This window comes from Spea bombifrons, chromosome 7 (genome assembly GCF_027358695.1).
Source record: "Spea bombifrons isolate aSpeBom1 chromosome 7, aSpeBom1.2.pri, whole genome shotgun sequence".
NCBI lineage: Eukaryota > Metazoa > Chordata > Amphibia > Anura > Pelobatidae > Spea > Spea bombifrons.
Window position 1 is genome coordinate 31,899,295 of NC_071093.1, and position 18,007 is coordinate 31,917,301.

At 41.6% G+C, this 18,007-nt stretch overlaps 1 protein-coding gene across 1 annotated transcript; it reads left to right on the forward strand.

Moving 5' to 3' along the window:
* The first annotated feature begins 6,374 nt into the window (after window positions 1–6,374).
* On the forward strand, window positions 6,375–8,758 carry ARL4C (ADP ribosylation factor like GTPase 4C). Its single transcript, XM_053471059.1, has one exon. It carries the CDS (start codon window positions 6,815–6,817, stop codon window positions 7,394–7,396), a length of 582 nt encoding a protein of 193 aa, XP_053327034.1. The 5' UTR covers window positions 6,375–6,814; the 3' UTR covers window positions 7,397–8,758.
* The last annotated feature ends 9,249 nt before the right edge of the window (window positions 8,759–18,007 follow it).

Consider the following 18,007-nt stretch of genomic DNA (forward strand, 5'->3'; position numbering starts at 1 on the left):
AACACCCCCGACATCAGTGGGACTACCCACCAACATCATGGGACTGCCCACCTATGCCTGCGGCACCGCCCATGACATTATCGGACTGCCCACCGGTGGGCAGTCCTGCAAGGAAAGACTCCGAGTACCCGGAGCACAAAAGTTCCCAGGCATGTGTATGAGATGGCTGTATAAGATGTTTTCACCCCTTGAAAGGAGCACCCAGAAAAAGTGGTAGCTGTGCTTTGTACCCAGGCTACTTTACCATACACCCATACACTAAAACTGACCAACAAGGGTCTCAAGAGACAATTATGTGTTCATAGACTTGGTTGCACTTGGGAATCAGTCACAGGATCAAATTTATCAAATAGCATTCAGAATAAAGTTCTACCCGTTTGGAGTGAAAACATTGTTGTGTTTCTTCATGAGACCTATATGTTTATCTTTTGAAGTTTTAAAACTATATGCACATTTTTTAAAACATCTGCATATTATTTAATGGCTTTAGAGGCTATATAAACTTTAAACGCACCTACAGACACCAAAGCATTCAAATATTTTTTATAATCCAATATGAAATATAAATTCTCAATTTCTGTGCCATTACACTTAGTTAGCAATTTTTTTCCTTAAACACCTTATTAACTCCAATTCCATAAACACACAATCCCCAACATCATCCTCATAATGTGTCTTTTTCTCTCACTCAACCACCTAGATCCTTTTTATTCATGCATTGTAAAAACATGTACTGGGCCTGTACTCTGTTGAAAGATGTGTAAGAACATATACCGTATAGTAATTATTTCCCTGATCACTCCTACTTATTGCTTCACATTAAGCTGTGGAGGACGTCTAATCTAAGGATCTTGCATGATCTTGAAAATTTGCCCAGAACAAGAGAGGACAGATTCCTGATATTATTTCCTGGAGCAAAGAATCGTCAGCGGTTAAAAAGCTATACTTGTGTGTTCTTAGGTGCTTTGATGTGCATACATACATTATATAATGTATATTTAATATTTTCCCACAACAATATTTAGGAGTCTTGTTGTAATGAAATCAATCTGTGTACATAGTTAATCTCGCTGATGTGTTACCAACTTACATACATATGTTTTAGGTACACACATTTCCAAATCACTGTTTTCTAAAGATGAAAATAAACTCTATTTTCCCTTGGAGTTAAGGGAGACATGGCAACGTTCAGCCCAGGAAGCCCAGCCAAATAGCCTGATTAAATGGTGACCCCAAGGCTGCCATCTGTAATGGACTGGGGTTGAAATTAATCACCGCCAGTTAAAGGCCAATCAGTTTAGAAGTGTGTGGCCTACTGCTGAATACACACTGCTGTACTGAATGCATGGCTTATATCAGCCGCCTAGACTTTTGGAGTGGCTAGGAAGTGCAAAGGGTCCTGGCATTTGTTTGGCCGATGCCTTTCTGGGCTGCCATCAGTGGGTACAGCCAGTACAGCTTTATAGGATTCAGCTTCTGGGGAACATCTACTGTCCTCCACTAGCGTGCACTGAAAGGTGCTGAAGTGATCCAACCAGGCTTTTAAATGTTGCACCAAAAAATATTGAATTTAGAGAGGCCTGGGTGGCCATAGTCCTACTTTCTAGCATTTGGGACATACTAAGGTAGTTTGATGGAGCCAATGGAATTCCATAACCACCAACATTTTAGGTCTCTAAGTTGAGGCACATGTCTTGAGGGTGTGGCAACAGGCAGACCCATCATTTCTTGTAGACAGGCCCCACCTTTCCAGAAGAGCCACCTCAGGTTGCTAAGCTGCAAAGTGTCGCAAGGTGGCCACATTAGAGGAATAGAAACCTCTGTTGCCTTCACAGCTACCTGGGCAGTCAGGGGAGATTGGAGAGTGTGAGGGATGGCATGGGGCAGGGAGGGACCAGCCCCAAATGTAGACAGGGTGGAAGGCATCACCGCCACTGATTTTTCACCTCCCTGGGTCGGTCAGGGGGATCAGAGGATCTCTCCAAACAGCCCATACCATCCGCTGTGCACAAAAGGACAATGGGTGCAGCTACCTCAGACAGCAGGGCAGTGCCTGAAAACTGTAACTGTTGGGAGATATGGAATGAAAGAGACATGACGATACTTCCAATTTAGCCTAAATGATCAGCTCAACCTACTCCACTAGTCTACTAAATATTCTACTTATGCCAGTAATGGTCATTTAAAAGCTATCTTCAGTATCTGCCCCTGCAACATTCCCTTGCAAATGGAATCTCTAAGTGCAAATGTCCTGGTTCTCCTTTGAAAAGTAAAAATAGTTATTTCTACGTGCCTGTATTTAGCTAACCTTATCCTGTACATTCCTATGTAATCTATAATGATAATGCGCTGTATAAGAATTGCAGAGCATTGTTTTCTAAGAACGCATACCCTCTCAAATCGGGACACCTGGGGGGTGGCAAGAATTGAGCTTAGCCCCTGAAGTGGGCAGGGTTGGCTTGGAAGTGGGCAGGATGTGGCATGGCTACATGTCCAACTTACTTGGATAGCCATCTTACAAGAAGGTTACGTGGGAGCCGCTATGGAGGTCTGTGTTGCATTTATTAAGAATTAATCTCCAAGACTCTAAATAGATAGATTGATGGCCAGTATTTTGACTGCGTATATAATTGTTTTTTTTGTTTTTTTTAAATATAGCTAACAATGGAAAAGCTCACGTGGGTGGTCCAACAGCTTAAATGGTCACTTTTTCTATTTGCACCCATGCTATATAAAGAGTAAAGAGAAGCGGTTACCAGTATCAATAATATGTACAACTAAACACTCAAGCACATAGTGCCGAGACCTCATCGGACAGTGTATATATTTATTGGGCTGCTTCGTTCTCCACTCCCGAGACATTCTTTCTCTGAACACAATCCTTACTGCTCTCTTCTTCCTTCCTTGCTTGTGATAAGAGCTTCCTCACAGCTTCAAATGAAAACACACTGTTCTGTTAAAGCGGCAACAATAGCTGAAGCTTAATGGTGGGGCCCACCACAAGATACAGTGACAATAAATAGAACATTTCTGGTGCTTTCCATCATGGTTTTTACCCAACTATCTGGGTTTTTTTTTGTATATGGTAGCACATTTTGTAGCATACATTATAAAAATATTTTTAAAAATTAGCATATTTATGACCCCGGCTTTAGTGGGTGTGAGACCTGTGTGGTCACATGGAGTGCCACAAATACTTTGAATAAGGGCTGCCTGGCCAGGAGGGCAATTGCTCACCCTTGCTATGGATGCATGGTGACCACTTAAATCAGCGTAGAGGGAGAAAGAGATCTGCTTGTATGTTCATCTACGCTGATTTAAGTGTTATACTGTATGTTCCAGAGTTAGTACACATATATTAATTAGGATACCTATGTGTAAGTATTAATGTTTGATGACATCATACTTCCAACACATCATCGGTGGGACATGTGTCCCGAGGTGAAGAGGGATGCTTGTCGGTGGCATGAAGAGCCACTTTGCAGCGCTCAGCTGGTCATGTAGGTGCTGCAATAGAGGTCTGTGGTCTAACACTACAGACCTCTATTGTTTATGGCTCCCTGAGGTGGTCAGAGGAGATCAGAGTCTCTTCCAAACTGGCCCATAATCCTCACAAAGTGGGGCAGTAGGGGAGCGATGTGGGACAGATGGACAGTGCCTGAAAATTGGAACTGTCTTGTGAACAGTGACCCCAAACTTTTGAATGGTAGTGTGTATATGTATATATATACGTCATGCACACTATTTATTAGTATGTCATACCTCCCAACTTCTACCCCCAGTGAATCGGGAAGCTGGGGGGGGCTTGGTGTCACTCACCCTGGCAGCGCTACTGTGCATGCGCAGTATACGTTCTCCGCTGTCCCAGACAAGCTCTACCTCTGTCCCAAAAAGCGGGATGAGGATGCTTTTCTGTGCACAGGGTTCCTGGTGGCCTAAGACCTCCCCTGCTTGCATGTAGGTTTGCAAAATCCACTTTTCAGAGGAATGAGGGTCTACAGCGAGTTGGTGTGAAAGCTGGTCTAGACTGGACACAGCTGGCCGGGATATGACTACCTGGCTGTCTATTTGGCCGGAGCAGAGCGGTTGATTGGCAACGAGGACTAACTGGGACATAACATATAGCTGCTAAGTGCTGTTTTTGTGCATTCATTGCTGGGTTTATGATGGAAGGTGAAGCCAATTGACTGTGACCTGTTCCGGGAACTGGCAGATGGGTTGGGCAGCCCCAATACCTTGAACATCAGTGATATTTATTATTGGAAAATGTGCAGATCCTCGTGGTCTCACAGCATGGTGGCAGATTCTTCATATCCTGAAATGATTTGACAATGGCCCTTTTTCAAGTGTCTAGCATGCAATTATCCAAAACCCAAATCCCTGCTTGAATATATATGCGTACCTGGGAGCTCTCTTAATAAGCTGACCCTCAGACTCTTGAAATATTAGCCCTTTACTAGCCCATCGTGAAGATTCTGTGTAGAGACATTATGTCACCTACTGTGTTAACCAAATGGCTCTAAAGTTATACTTAATTAAACCACATGTGTTCAAGCAGGGATATCAAGCAAAACATACTGGTAGCAAAGGCACCAATTGGGAGTCTTAAATAAAATCAGGAAGGAGTCAGCTCCAGACTGTGACCTGAGAATCTGCCCCTTCACTCTGAGATTGGGGGACAGTTCCTACGTATGTATATATATATATATATATATATATATATATCAAAATGTTAAAAAAAAGAAACATTTCTGGAACTCCATCCCTGACTCTCGCTTGTCCCGCATAATGTTTCTAAGATGGGGCCGTGAATCCCCCAAAAAAAGGGTATTATTGCCCCTTTAACAATATTTGTTATTCCTAGCGAGTTTTTACAAGAACCAGTGAACCGTGATTTACGGATAGTCGCTGCTATGTCCTGCGTTTGTGTCCTGAAGCAGCTGGCCTTGGGACATCATATGTAGAACATAACTGTTCCCCAGTTTAATATGAAAACACCGTTCTCACTAGGTCCGTGAAACACAATTTTGAAAGCAAACCTTCCATTAGACTACTCATTTTTCATTTTTCATGTTGTAATTTTCATATATTTTTGAGATTAAGGTTGACCACATGCAGGCCAAAGTTCAGCTTCAAAGCTGGTCAGAGGGGGACAGCAGCGTTCGTTTAGTCGGTTTTATTTTAACAGGAAAAGTTTAATGATTAAGCAAACCTCCTTACCAAAGACTAAGTTATTTATGGAGCTTGAAGCTGCCATTTTGGAATTTTTACGCAGACGTTTGGAAGCTGGGAATATAAGAACTATCATGGAATTCTCTCGTTTAAGTGATAAGCAGTGAGAGGCTGTCTAGACTCTAGAGAACAGCCACAAAGAGGACGTGGGAGGCGGAAGAGTTCATTCACTTAACAGTACATTGCTGAGATTTGAGGTTTTTACAATCTCCCCTTTATAGTTGGCCACCATACCAGCAGAGTTAGTGACCATTGAGCTGGTAGGCAGGTATGACTGGACTGGAGGACTGCTAAAAGGACTCAGTATGATTTGCCTTGCCCTGGGCACTATTCTCATTAAAGACAATCCTTATCAGCAAAAGGAGCTTTGCTGAGAGGGTGGTACATACACGGAACAGCCATCCAGCAGAAGTGGTAGAAGCTAATACAGTAATGAAATTTAAACCTGCATAAAACTATCTTTAATCTAAGACAAGACCAAGTACTACTTAAGGTCGGAGTCTGTGGAATGATTCTTAGGTGCCATCAAATTCTATATTCCCAAGGGACTAGGAACCTTAGGACCTACTCTGTTTATTTTTCTTTATTTCATCTGAATCAGAATCACAGGTCCTGAAATCATTTATCACTTTACATCTTTTTTTTATGATGGTCTAATAAAAGTAATTAAACTCTCGCAGTATCTCATGTCATCCTCTCCTTTAATTCAGTTTTAGCATTTGTTTAGTTTTTTCTTTAATTAATTAATTAATTAAACATTAATTCTGTGTATATTTAGTTCCTTCACCCTAATGTTTCCGTAACTGTATTGTGGGGACAACCTGGGACATCAGTGCCAGGAACTGAAGGGCATGGTGGTTCTTAACACATGGGGGCTGCCGGAGGTGCAGAGACTGTCCCAGATATATTAAAATACCATAGTTGAATGTATCTTAATGTGCATTTAAGGAAATTAAACACTACCTTTAAAAAACTCATACGGTAAAATGAAAGCACTGCAAAGCAGAATACATTAGTATTCTGCTTTGAATTTCAGCGTTCTGATCATGTGTCTGTTTTCAAGAATGGTTGCCCTTTTAAGCCTCCACCCTCCTTTGCTGCTTGGGCTGAAGGGGGTGTGAGAGAGGGAGGAGATTGATGGCTGGGGATGCAGATTCATTATCATGCAAAGAGCTGGAGGAGGGAGAGATTGGAGGTAAAGAGGAAAAAGAGCAGACGTGGAGGAAGAGGGGGCTCTGGATGTGCTAGGTACCCCCACCTCTAACACAGAGGATTCCACCGAACATGGACCCCTGAAACACTGGGTGATCTTTTCTGGAGAGAGCCTGCAGATGAGAGGACATGTACTGTGCTTCCAGACACCTTGGGTGAGGCTGCAGGGGAGGGCGAGCAGGCACATTGGTGGAGATAGCCGTGCTGTGCTAGGGATTTCTTCTCCAGTGCAGGGATTCTCCCTCCCTACCCTCCTATAGTGAGAATCCTCATCGCCCGCGCTGACTGGACATGCACGGGGTGAACATCCTTGGAGGGCATCGCATGCAGGTCACGCGTTTGTTTTGTTACAATTGCTAAAGCACTCAAAATGGGGAATATTTCCTCCAACATTTCTTCCTTCCAGTCCTTACACATTGTTATGCTCGGACTAGACTCTGCAGGGAAGACCACTGTCCTTTATCGGCTCAAGTTTAATGAGTTTGTTAACACTGTGCCCACCATTGGCTTCAACACAGAAAGAATTCGGTTGAGCAATGGAGCAGCAAAGGGAATCAGCTGCCACTTCTGGGATGTGGGGGGGCAAGAGAAGCTGCGTCCACTCTGGAAGTCGTACAGCAGATGCACTGATGGCATCATTTATGTGGTGGACTCCGTGGATGCAGATCGACTGGAGGAAGCCAAAACGGAACTACATAAGGTGACCAAGTTTGCAGAGAACCAAGGGACCCCTCTTCTGGTCATTGCCAACAAACAGGACTTGCCCAAGTCTTTGGCGGTGGTTGAGATTGAGAGGCAGTTGGCACTACAAGAACTGAGTCCATCCACTCCATACCACGTTCAGCCGGCTTGTGCTATAATTGGTGAAGGACTTACAGAAGGCATGGACAAGTTATATGAAATGATACTAAAAAGGAGGAAGACCCTCAAGCAGAAGAAGAAGCAGCGATAACATTGGAAACGGAAAGGGCTTCATGAGATGCCTACCAAAGATGCCAGTGTTACCTGCCCACCTCATGTTGGTCAGCAAGTTCTTGTAATGGTTTTGCTCTTGCTGGACACTTTTTTCGGGATCTACAAAGGACAAACTCCTTGCGATTTGGGACAAGGGGTGCTATTTTCATTAGTGGAGTGGAATTTACGCTGTGCAGGGCAGGACCCTGCCATTCAATCCCCTCCATACTGAAGGAGATACAGTCTAGTCATTGCAGAGCAATATGTGGCCTAATCCTCCATCACCGCAAGTCTTTATTCTATGTCTAAGAACTATTTAAATAAAGATGGAATGTTATAAATTTAATTGGATCACACATTTATGTAGCAGAAGACACATTGTACACTGTGTATTTGCTCTCCCGCCAAGATAATGCAACTTGAAGATTTTCGCTGTACAATGGTGGTCCTTTCCATGTGGACGTACCCTCACATCACTAAGGGAAATTTATTTTTATTTGCAATGTGGCTTCCCGATCCGAACTAATTACAGTCTTTCTGACAGCTGTGCCTGGTGTCCATTTTCCTTTCCTGCTAATTTCTGCACTGTGTCTTTCCATCCCCCTCCATCACGAGTTAAATATTCATAACCACAGCTTACATGTATTACTCATTCCCTGCCAGATGTGTTTGCAGTCTATCGCACTGCAAGTCTGTCTCACAGAGGATAGGTCATCTTGGGCTGTGGTTGAGGGGATGTCCGTCATGAATTTTGTTTCTGCATGGGATTAATTGTAAGAATTTTAATACTGGTTGTTGCTTCTAGCTGTCTCATTATTTGCAATCCATACTAAATATGAATGTTGCATTCTGATAATTCTGTCTTGTACTGTCTGCGTTTATTCCCTTGTTACATCTGTGACTTCAACTATAGGAGAATCATGGGAATGGCAACCTCCATCATTCCGCTTAAAATGACTATAACTCTCATGATGATTAGGTAAAGCATGGTGGGATTTTTAGTCCATAACAACTGGAATGCTGTTTTTTTTTTACCTGCCGGTTACTGGGAGGGCTGGGAAGGCCCAGCATGGAACTGTTTGTTCTATTGAGCTGCTTTGTCTGGGCTGAGCCATTGACTCTCCTCGGCCTCATGTTATATATGAATGTATTCCGTTCAGTTGGGAGGTGTCGGTGGTTCGATGTGCTCATGCTCCGCTCGGTAAGGCAGTGTCAGCAGTCTTTCTGCTGTGTCCCTTATGTCCAGGCACAGTCATGGAAGACAGCGTCAGTGGTCTATCTGCTGTGTTTCCATGTCCGTGTGTCCAGCTGCATTTTACACTGGTGTTAAAGAAATAAAAAAAAACATTTTCTAAACCAAGTATACATTGTGTGTGTTCAGCTATGATAATAACAGGTGGGCACTTAAAATGTAAAACGGTTGACTCCAACACTGAACGTATTTTCAAGGGAGCTTTAGGCTTGAATGGGTTCAACATCCATGTCTAGGGTGTGAGACTTCACATCTAAACTGATGAAGGTAAAATGTTTGGACCTGGCTTATATTTTGGCATGTGTTATCCCAGAGAGTTTCTATAATGCACACCAATGGAACATGTATGTGTCACTTTATCTCACTGTACATTGAACTTTGGATTATAGGTACATTTGTTTTAAGAACCTCAAGGATGATCTGCTATAATAGGTCACCAGTGTGGCTGCCTTGTTAGCATTATTTTTCAGGACACATCTAATTTCTGGCTTCCATCTACAATGTGCTTCCCTGCATTATGGGGGCAGTCTACAAGCTCGATAAACTAATTCACTTTCTTCTATGGATTTATACACCCCACATACCACAGGTGGTGGCCAACAACATGTAAAAAGAAATAGATGTGTCTTGGGGAAATAAAACAGCCAAGAGTGACCATATGGTCCTTCAATAGAAAAAAAAGTTTACTACAGGGTTGCGTTGCGGCCCTGAGCGATGCATTTTTAAACACGTTTCCACTGCACCAGGCCATAGTGCTGTCTGGCTGAGCATTACAGGATGTGTAGTCATGTAGTGTCAGAGGTTGCCAGAATTTTTTTTTCACTCCATGCTGGCTATAATACATCACAGGGGGACATTATAAAAGAGCTGTAATGTTTGTGTAACTCTGTGGGTTTGCTCTCAGTTACTAGTATAATGGGATATTCAGGGAGTTGGGTGAGAGGAGTGAGACCTGACCTCCTGCAGTGCTTGCGAATGAAAGCTCCATTCATATAGCTGCCTGGTGAAGGAATTTATTGTGATAGATTCTTTATCTGGCTTCGAACTAGTTAGTAGAGACATAAATGTGACAATATTCTCCCCTTAAACCTATAATAATCTCAATATTTTGCTCTAAAATAAACGTTTGCCCTGACTCAAGAACTAAATGCAACTCTTTCTCCCCAAAAAAAGAGCTCTAACTCTTCAAAGAGAGCAAACTTTCATAGGCCTGATCTGATGGGAATCCTCAAGTGATGCCAGTATTTTCAAGTCTCTGTAATTCCTGTTCCATGGGGTTATACGGTACTGTAGGAGGTGGTTGGGTTGTGGACTTACAATGGCTTCACTACCATTGCCTATAGTAGACAGACCTTATGTATAATGCAAATAAGATCTAAATTATTAATATTTATAATATTATTATTATTTTGCCATGTATGTTTGGGAGTAAAGTGGTCAATTATTTTTGGCATGTAGGTTCTGATACCTTCGAAACTGGTGTTCCCATTCCTAACTGACCTTTCTATACTGGTATGAAAAAAGTTCTGGGATATATATTATATTAAAATTATAAACAGAACTTTTACCAGATGTTGTTTACGGCAGGACCACCGGAATTTAAAATTTTGGACTAACTGGAACCTCAAATAATTCACAAATTCAAAGAAACTTGAACATGGATTTAATCAAAGAAACACTGTGCAAACATTAACTAAATTGGATATAAGGCCTCATCACGACCTCCTAACAGACATACACCCATAACAAACATAATTTACTTCCAAATCCTCCCAACCACATTCTCCTCAGCTCCTCGTGCTTGTGGCGACCTCACGATGTGTGGGATGAAGGGTGGGAAGTGGCACTGCTCTTCCACGTCCACAGGCCTGAAGGGCAGTCAGCTGTTACCCTTCAATCAGACGGTGTAAGAATTATATTTTAGTGAAAAAAAAGAAGCTTCGCTGGGCCCTAGTTAAGAGGCCTAGTCACTAAACAGTGAGTTGCAACATTTAATTTGGCTGCATTCATCATGCATTATAAAGGGCCATAGCAGAAAGTTTCCCTTGTAATGGGACGAGTTGGCCTTACTTGATTCATAGTTAATCCACTGACGTGCTTTTTTCATCTCATTACAACCCAGGGCTTAGGGAAACATGTAATTACTTGTAATATATACTTAATATGACTTTTTAAGAAATGTAAATGCACAATGTTGCATTTTATGAACTTTATATATAATACTAAGGAGTCATTTGGTGAGATATATACAGAGCTATAAATAGAATTAATATTTTAGAGCTTCTTGATCCAAGGAGAAATCCGATTGCCTTTTGGAGTCAAGAATGACAGAATTCAAAGTAGCTTAATTATTGTTTTTTTTTTTGCCTTCTTTTGGATCAAGAATAGAAAGGTTAGGTCGAAGGGTTGAACTTGATGGACTTAGGTCTTTTTTCAACCTTATGTACTATGTAACTATGTTATGTACTACTATATATGAATGCAGTTCCTTATACATATATATATACTCACACTACTGTTCAAAAGTTTGTGGTCACTTAGATATGTCCTCGTTTTTGAAAGAAAAGCACATTTTTGGCGATTAAAGTAACATGAAATTGATCAGAAATATATAGTGTAGACGTTAATGTTGTAAATGACTATTGTAGCTGGAACCGCCTGATATTTAGTAAAATATCATTCAAGTGTACGGAGGAACTTTTTGACTCCCATCACCCCTGTGTTCCAATGGCACGTTGTGTTCGCTAATCCAACTTTAAGTTTAAAAGACTAATTGATCATCAGAAAAATGTCCTTGTTTTCCATTAAAACACCTAAGTGACCTTCAACTTTTGAACGGCAGTGTGTATATAATTACAGTCATAAGAATATGATTTGTGTGGATGCACCTGTCAGAGACCAGCGCTGAACCCAGCCAGTCTGGCTAAGATCTCCTCCTATATGTTTTTTTATGGTGGGGAATACAGGGCTCACCCTGGAGGCAGAGTTAATTAAAAGCTGGAATGGAAGACCCCTGCAGTCTTGTTCCAGGAAACCCTGTTATAAGCAGGAAGGTTACATTTGATGTTTGTCCAAGCTTTCTCAAGGACCCTAATTACTAATTGGCAGGGGTGTGTATGGACTCCAGGTGTGCAGATTTTGCAGAAAAAAAGCAATCCTGCCATTGTGTTTAAGATTAGAAAGCAATAGAGGAATTTAGATGGGCAGGGGCATGTTCTCTGATGTGGGTAAATCCAGAATGAGTCACGATGATCACGTATAAAAGCAGCTCCACTCTGTAGGAGAGTATTATTCCCAAGACTGTTAAGCACCAAGGGAAAAATAGGTTAAAACACAAAACTTTTGTTTGTGTGCTAAGCTTTGTGTTGTGTGTTTATGGCATGAAGTGCTGTATGACACATATAATAAACCCAGTCGAATTCCTGCAGCTTGTACTGTGTTACCATCCTGTACTGTGGGAAACATTACCCCGCTCTTGGAACAAAATCATCTTCATGTCCCAATCTTTAGGATTTGCTTTTTTATACTTTTTTATTAAGAGGACAGTTATTCCAAAGAATAACGTATATTAATTTACGTTATCGTAAAAACTCTTGGAAGGGTCTGTGTACATGACTGTGTGGTTTCCTCTGTTTTGGATCCCTAGACAGGGATCTATTCCAAAGAATAATGCTGATTTACGTAGCTTCTGAGTACTTTAATATGCCGTATTTATAAATTAAAAAATATATTTAGCTTAGGTAGAAGCTGCAGCTCTCCTCTCTGGTCAGATGATTCTTGCAACTAAATGGTTGTTTGAAGCGGCCAATAAGTGGCAGAAAGCATTCTCATTGAAATAAATGGGAGCAGTTTCCACACATTGGCACGAGTGATTCATTAGACCCTTCCATGACGTTTGCAGACCCAGTGCTGCAACTGACTGTATATCACATGACAGGAGCATACTCGCAAACATTTCCTGCCATTAGCATGCACATGACGGCTGGAGCGTCCCTTTTAAGTCATTCTTCTCAATCAAAAGCATCTCTTCCTCAGCAGTGTAGATGCTCCAGTGATGGCTCGTGTGAGGTTTCCATGTGAGATCCCCCATGTGAGTGTGCAGAAGATGCTCACATTGATTTCAATTGGCGTGCCTTCCTGTAAATGGTTTCCTGCCTCCAGCAGCCAAAATGGGCACGGAGAGTGGAGGGGGTAAGCAGCAGCTGTAGAGTTGCAGTGTCTTCAGCAGGTGTTTTTTGTTTCTTCTTGCAGGAAAATCATGAATATTGAAGTACATTCATATGCAAGAGATGCAAGTTTGTTAGTCCTGACATTTGATGTCATCTATGAAAACAAATAATTGCAGCTGTTTATGTTCTAAAGATTTTGGGGGGAGAGTCGGAGAAGGGGTTGACTTGTGCAGATCTAAGCATTTTCTAGAAGCATAAGAATGAAAAGGAGACGTTGCAAAGCAAGACATAAATCTAGACATGTCTCTGAAGGTAGCATTGCTTCGTAAGCGAGTAGGTTGCCAAGCGTTACCAGCTAATGCCAATTCATATATCATGTTATAGGTATTCATACAACAAGAGCTACGTCAGCATCCTCATCACCGCTCTTTGCATCTGGTACTTAATCAACATTCTATGCATGTATTTACATAAAATTATGACGCCAGGAAATACTTAACATACGAAACAAGCATTATTTTGTTTGGATATAAACTGCATTTGTTTATTTTGTCTAAATGTTTATGTTAAATTGTGCATTCCTTATTCAGTAAATAGCGGTGGCATATAATAAAGCTCTGCTAGAACTAAGGGACCTAACAGTAACCAGAAGAACCGTTATTTATGGTTTACTTGAGGCTTTCTGCCAGATGGCATCTACCTGTGAGCCATAAAAGCAATGTTTGAAATATATAGACACAGGCTGTAATTTCAGGTCCTTCAAAAATAAAGCAACCCACACGCTCCTATATATGTGTAGATATATAGATATATATAGTGGACCAAGAAGTGATTTGCAATCATTGAGGTGCATCCAGGAGGAATAAGTGCTTTAACACAATAGTCAAAAAGAGTAAATAACTAGTCATTTAGGAAAATTACAGGAATAGACAAAGCCCGGTGTAATTAGAGATAATTAAAATCAGGACACAGTCTGTTTTTTCCCAAATTGTCATAAGTTTCTAGGAATAAACAGGTGATGAGAAGTGTAATTTGGGTTCTAGATGAAAGGAAGCACAAAGCGGCAGCGCAGATGTGACTGAGCACTTGTGAACGGGCCAGCCACGATTCAACCTCATCAGATTTTTTTAAGCCAACGCTCATTGCTTTTGTTAGGGAAGGGGAAAAGTTCTATAGCAAAGTCTAGAAGAGGCACGGTGGGCAACTGGATCTATGCTGTTTGTCTTTTGGGGTCCCCTTCTCAAAGGAGCTACACCTCTCTTTCCCTTCCTGCCCCCCCAAAAAAACAGGAAGGCCAGCTCTTCTTGCTCTATACAATCATGCATAGGGGAGAAACTGAATACATTAAATAAAATATATATTTTAAAAAATAAGTACCATAGCTGGTCCCAAAGGAGAAGAGGCAATGTAATCAGCGCAGGCCCCCTCCTATTTCCACAAACCGGGGCCAAGATCATGCCTGCTCACCTAGTTATAGATTGCAGGGACAGAATGATTACATGCAAAGTGCCAAAGGCAGTGAGTAGGTCGCACAATCATTAGGATTAGATACTAGTATACTGTCTTGAAGGATGTGGGGTGCCTGCGGTGATTTTCCCCCTTATATTATGTGTTGTTATATAGTATGTGAAATTCCCAGCTCAATGCTGGAATCCCTGCTCTTCTTACAGATCACAATGCAGCAGCAGGAGCATGTCCAAGCAGTGGAGACAGCGATAGAATTGTAATGAGATACAGATGAGTCTGCAAGACATCGAGAGCAGACCGGGTACCTCCATCTATATCCATGCACAGAGCACCTTGCAGATGCCGAGGATCGATATGCATGGCTTGACAAATTTATGTTGGGTTAAGAATAATTTTAGAAGCCTTTATATTCTAAGGAGCCAAGAAATCAATATTTAAAAAGAAATATGAGGAGCTGGCCATACAGTCAAAACTTTACCTTAGCTGGGGAGAGAATATACAGCTGTGAACAAGAATTCTACTTGGACACAGTTTTATTAAGTTTATGCAAGGACAGAACATACATATGCAAAGCACACTGCAACGCAGCGCAAGATACATACATTGACAGCTTAACCAAGTATATATCGGCATACATAGAAACAACAATACATAATGTTAAGCAACTATTTAGTCATGAAACCATAATATAAAGAAGCAACAGTAAGCCTGACGCAACAGCAAAATGATTAATCAGTTTCAGGGGTGGAAAAAAGGCGGTATTGCAGCAGAAGGGACACCTGATGATGGACAGGTAAAAGCGAGCAAGTTCCATGGATAGCAATTTGTAGTCTCTCCCAGAGTCGTACACACAGTTACACATAAAGGGGGCTCTCAGCAAAATTGGTGCCTCAGGTACTGTATTACCTTGGAAGGGTCCATGTCCATAACTGGATGCTTTACTTGTTGAAAAACTGCCCTGGAGATGGATCAAATGACTGTGGTCAAAGCGGGGGGGGTCACATCAGGGCCACATACTGTAGTACAAGAAGAATGTTGTTGCGCAGAACCCTCATATGTCAAGATTCCGTCTGGTGCAGTCCGGTAACAACTCTATGCAACAGACAAAAAGGAAGAGTTGGAAGAGGGCAGCCTTGCCTGACCCCAGGACAAATTGGAACTGTGTCCTTTTTTCAGCTGTTAACCAACACCAGGCTGTAAATGCCTCCACATATTAGATCTCCCCTAAGTCAAACCTTTGCAGGGCTCTACTCATAAACCTTTGGGACATCAATGTGTATGTTAGTGAGTATGTGTGTTTTAATGTAAGTATGCGTGTAAGTGTGTGTGTGTGTAAATGTGTGCCAGTGTGTATGTGAGTAATTGGGGGTGGGTACAAAGTGCCGAAGGTGCCGCTTTACCTGCTCCCCGAGCCAGAAGGTGCCAGCCCTCCCCCGCATTCCATACTGTGTTGTCAGTGCCGATCTATAAAGTCAACATTTTTTCTGCATACTTCTGATGAAGAAAACAGGTTTCAGTAACCCTTGACCCAGGTGCAATTTATCCCCTTCTAGCTAAACCTTAATCCTTTTACTACCAAAGCTGAAGATGACCATTACATTTTGTTCAGCAAACCATCCCATCCATCCAGCTTCCCCAAAGTATGTGTGGGTCACAATCTAATGCAGGTGGTGACTGTTACGAATGTCTCCACATGACATTTTAAGTGTGTATTTCAATATGGTATTTATAGTTAGAGCAAATCTATCATTATAAAATGGGCACCGTACAAGGTTGATCTATGTTAACCAGGGTAGCATAATATTTTCTCAGTAAGAGTAATTATATCCCCTGTTAGAGCTGAGAAACCATATCAGCATAGGAAGAGGCTACTGAGGGCTCCAAATTGCTCTAAGGCCCCCTCATTAGGTCCCATATTTTACGTAGGGGCCTGAAAAACGTAGAGCTGCATGCGATATATTAGAAGCTCATATATACCACCACTTACAGCCAGTGCGATAGTAAACTTTGGCAGTACCCTAAGCTTCATTTAAATCAGCACCTCCACTTGCCCACTCTGCTACCTCCATCCTTACTGCTGAGGATATGATGTCCTACCCCCCTACTCCTCGTATTAAGGATGCATGCACCTAGAAATAGTATGCAATGGAGGCTGTGCTGGCTCAGCATACACCCCATAGTGTAAATGAGCTGGTTAGGGACGGTCAGAAGTCTACCTTGTAACTGGCCCATTAGGCTGCAGCACACAGAGGAGTCTGATTGTCCAATAGGACAATATTCTCCTGGTCCAAAGTCCAGAGAGGAGAACAAGCCACATGAAAGGTATTTGTGATACCCTTTTCAGAGGTTTCCAAATCTATTAAGGATATAAATGGTAGGAGAATACCAAAAGTGCTTTCTGTCACCCCATCAGACTGATGATGGACAACTTGATACAATTAATGAGTGTGTACTGCCCACGCTGCATTTTACAACTCTGGAATGCTGCACACTCATTTCCTTCCTCTAACAGGTGGATTCTTTAAGTGGTTATGTGTGGGCAGTCATTACATGTAAGAATTTAATTCCAAATAAAACATAGACAGTAGTTTATTGTAACTCTTTAATTCCCCAGGGACTGACAGTTTTCCTAACTAAATGGAAAGGGAAAAGGTGAACAACTTCTGTAACCCTCTCTTACAGCACCAGCTTTAAAATATCAATGTCCAAAGCCTTCTGTTAAAAATACAGCTTTGCCCAACTGAAATGATGAAGAAAGTTACACTATCCACAGTTTATTTATATGTCAGATCCACCAATATAGTTGTGGTATCCTTATTGTGAATGTTTTTCCACCTCCAGAACAGAATAAGTAAATACTAGCCGTTTCCCAAAAAAAACACTTACTATAAATAGCAGTTTCCACCCCCAAGAATACATTCATTTTCATCTTGAGTCTACCTCGCATTCCATCCGGCTATTCTTTACTTTCCTGAGCTACCCCTCCATCTCACACTTAAAGACAAAGAGCCCCTTCCCCCAGTCAAATGGGAACCACACTGTCAATAAGTAGACAATGAGAGCCGAGAGTGTCAAACAGAGAAGGAGCATAGAAGGACGCCTCCATTATTACAAAGTGTCAGCAGAAACTTCTCATATGGCTGTGGGCTCTGTCAAGTATATCTCTGCATTGTACATTTCATTTATCTGCAGAATGATTTTATTTTAAATACATTTAATTAAAAAAATAAAGCAAAAACAAATCAAATTTTAAAAAAATGTAAGTGCTTCATAATATTAGAATATAGGTAATACATTTAAATGCTGGCATGTTAATATGATTTGTCTCGGAAAAGTCATGCTTTTTCCTGTGCTCTGCAATGTTATAGAATTTAAACAAATTGTTTAAAGTTTGTTTTTAGACGATAGGCACCTCCCGAGCAACGTTGTGCGAAGACCGTGCTTCCAATATTATATTCTAAGAATCTTGAGACTCGGACTTGAATCGCCGTTTCGGATCAATCTACTCCATCATCAACTTGTTCTAGGAATTTGTAGGAGTTTCTTTTTCCTCTAGAACCGGTTTAGCTCCTGTATGATAAGTCTCGGTTACACCCTGTGGCTGTTAGCCAGGTCACCTGCAGGTTCTTACAACAAAAAGCTTTGTGCTCAGAGGGGCCTTAATGGGGACAAGTTGACATATTTGCAGATAGCACGCCACATACATATTGTTGTGTGGAAG

Coding starts and splice junctions, on each gene's coding strand:
- ARL4C (XM_053471059.1), top strand. CDS start 6,815: ATGGGGAATATTTCCTCCAACATTTCTTCCTTCCAGTCCTTACACATT.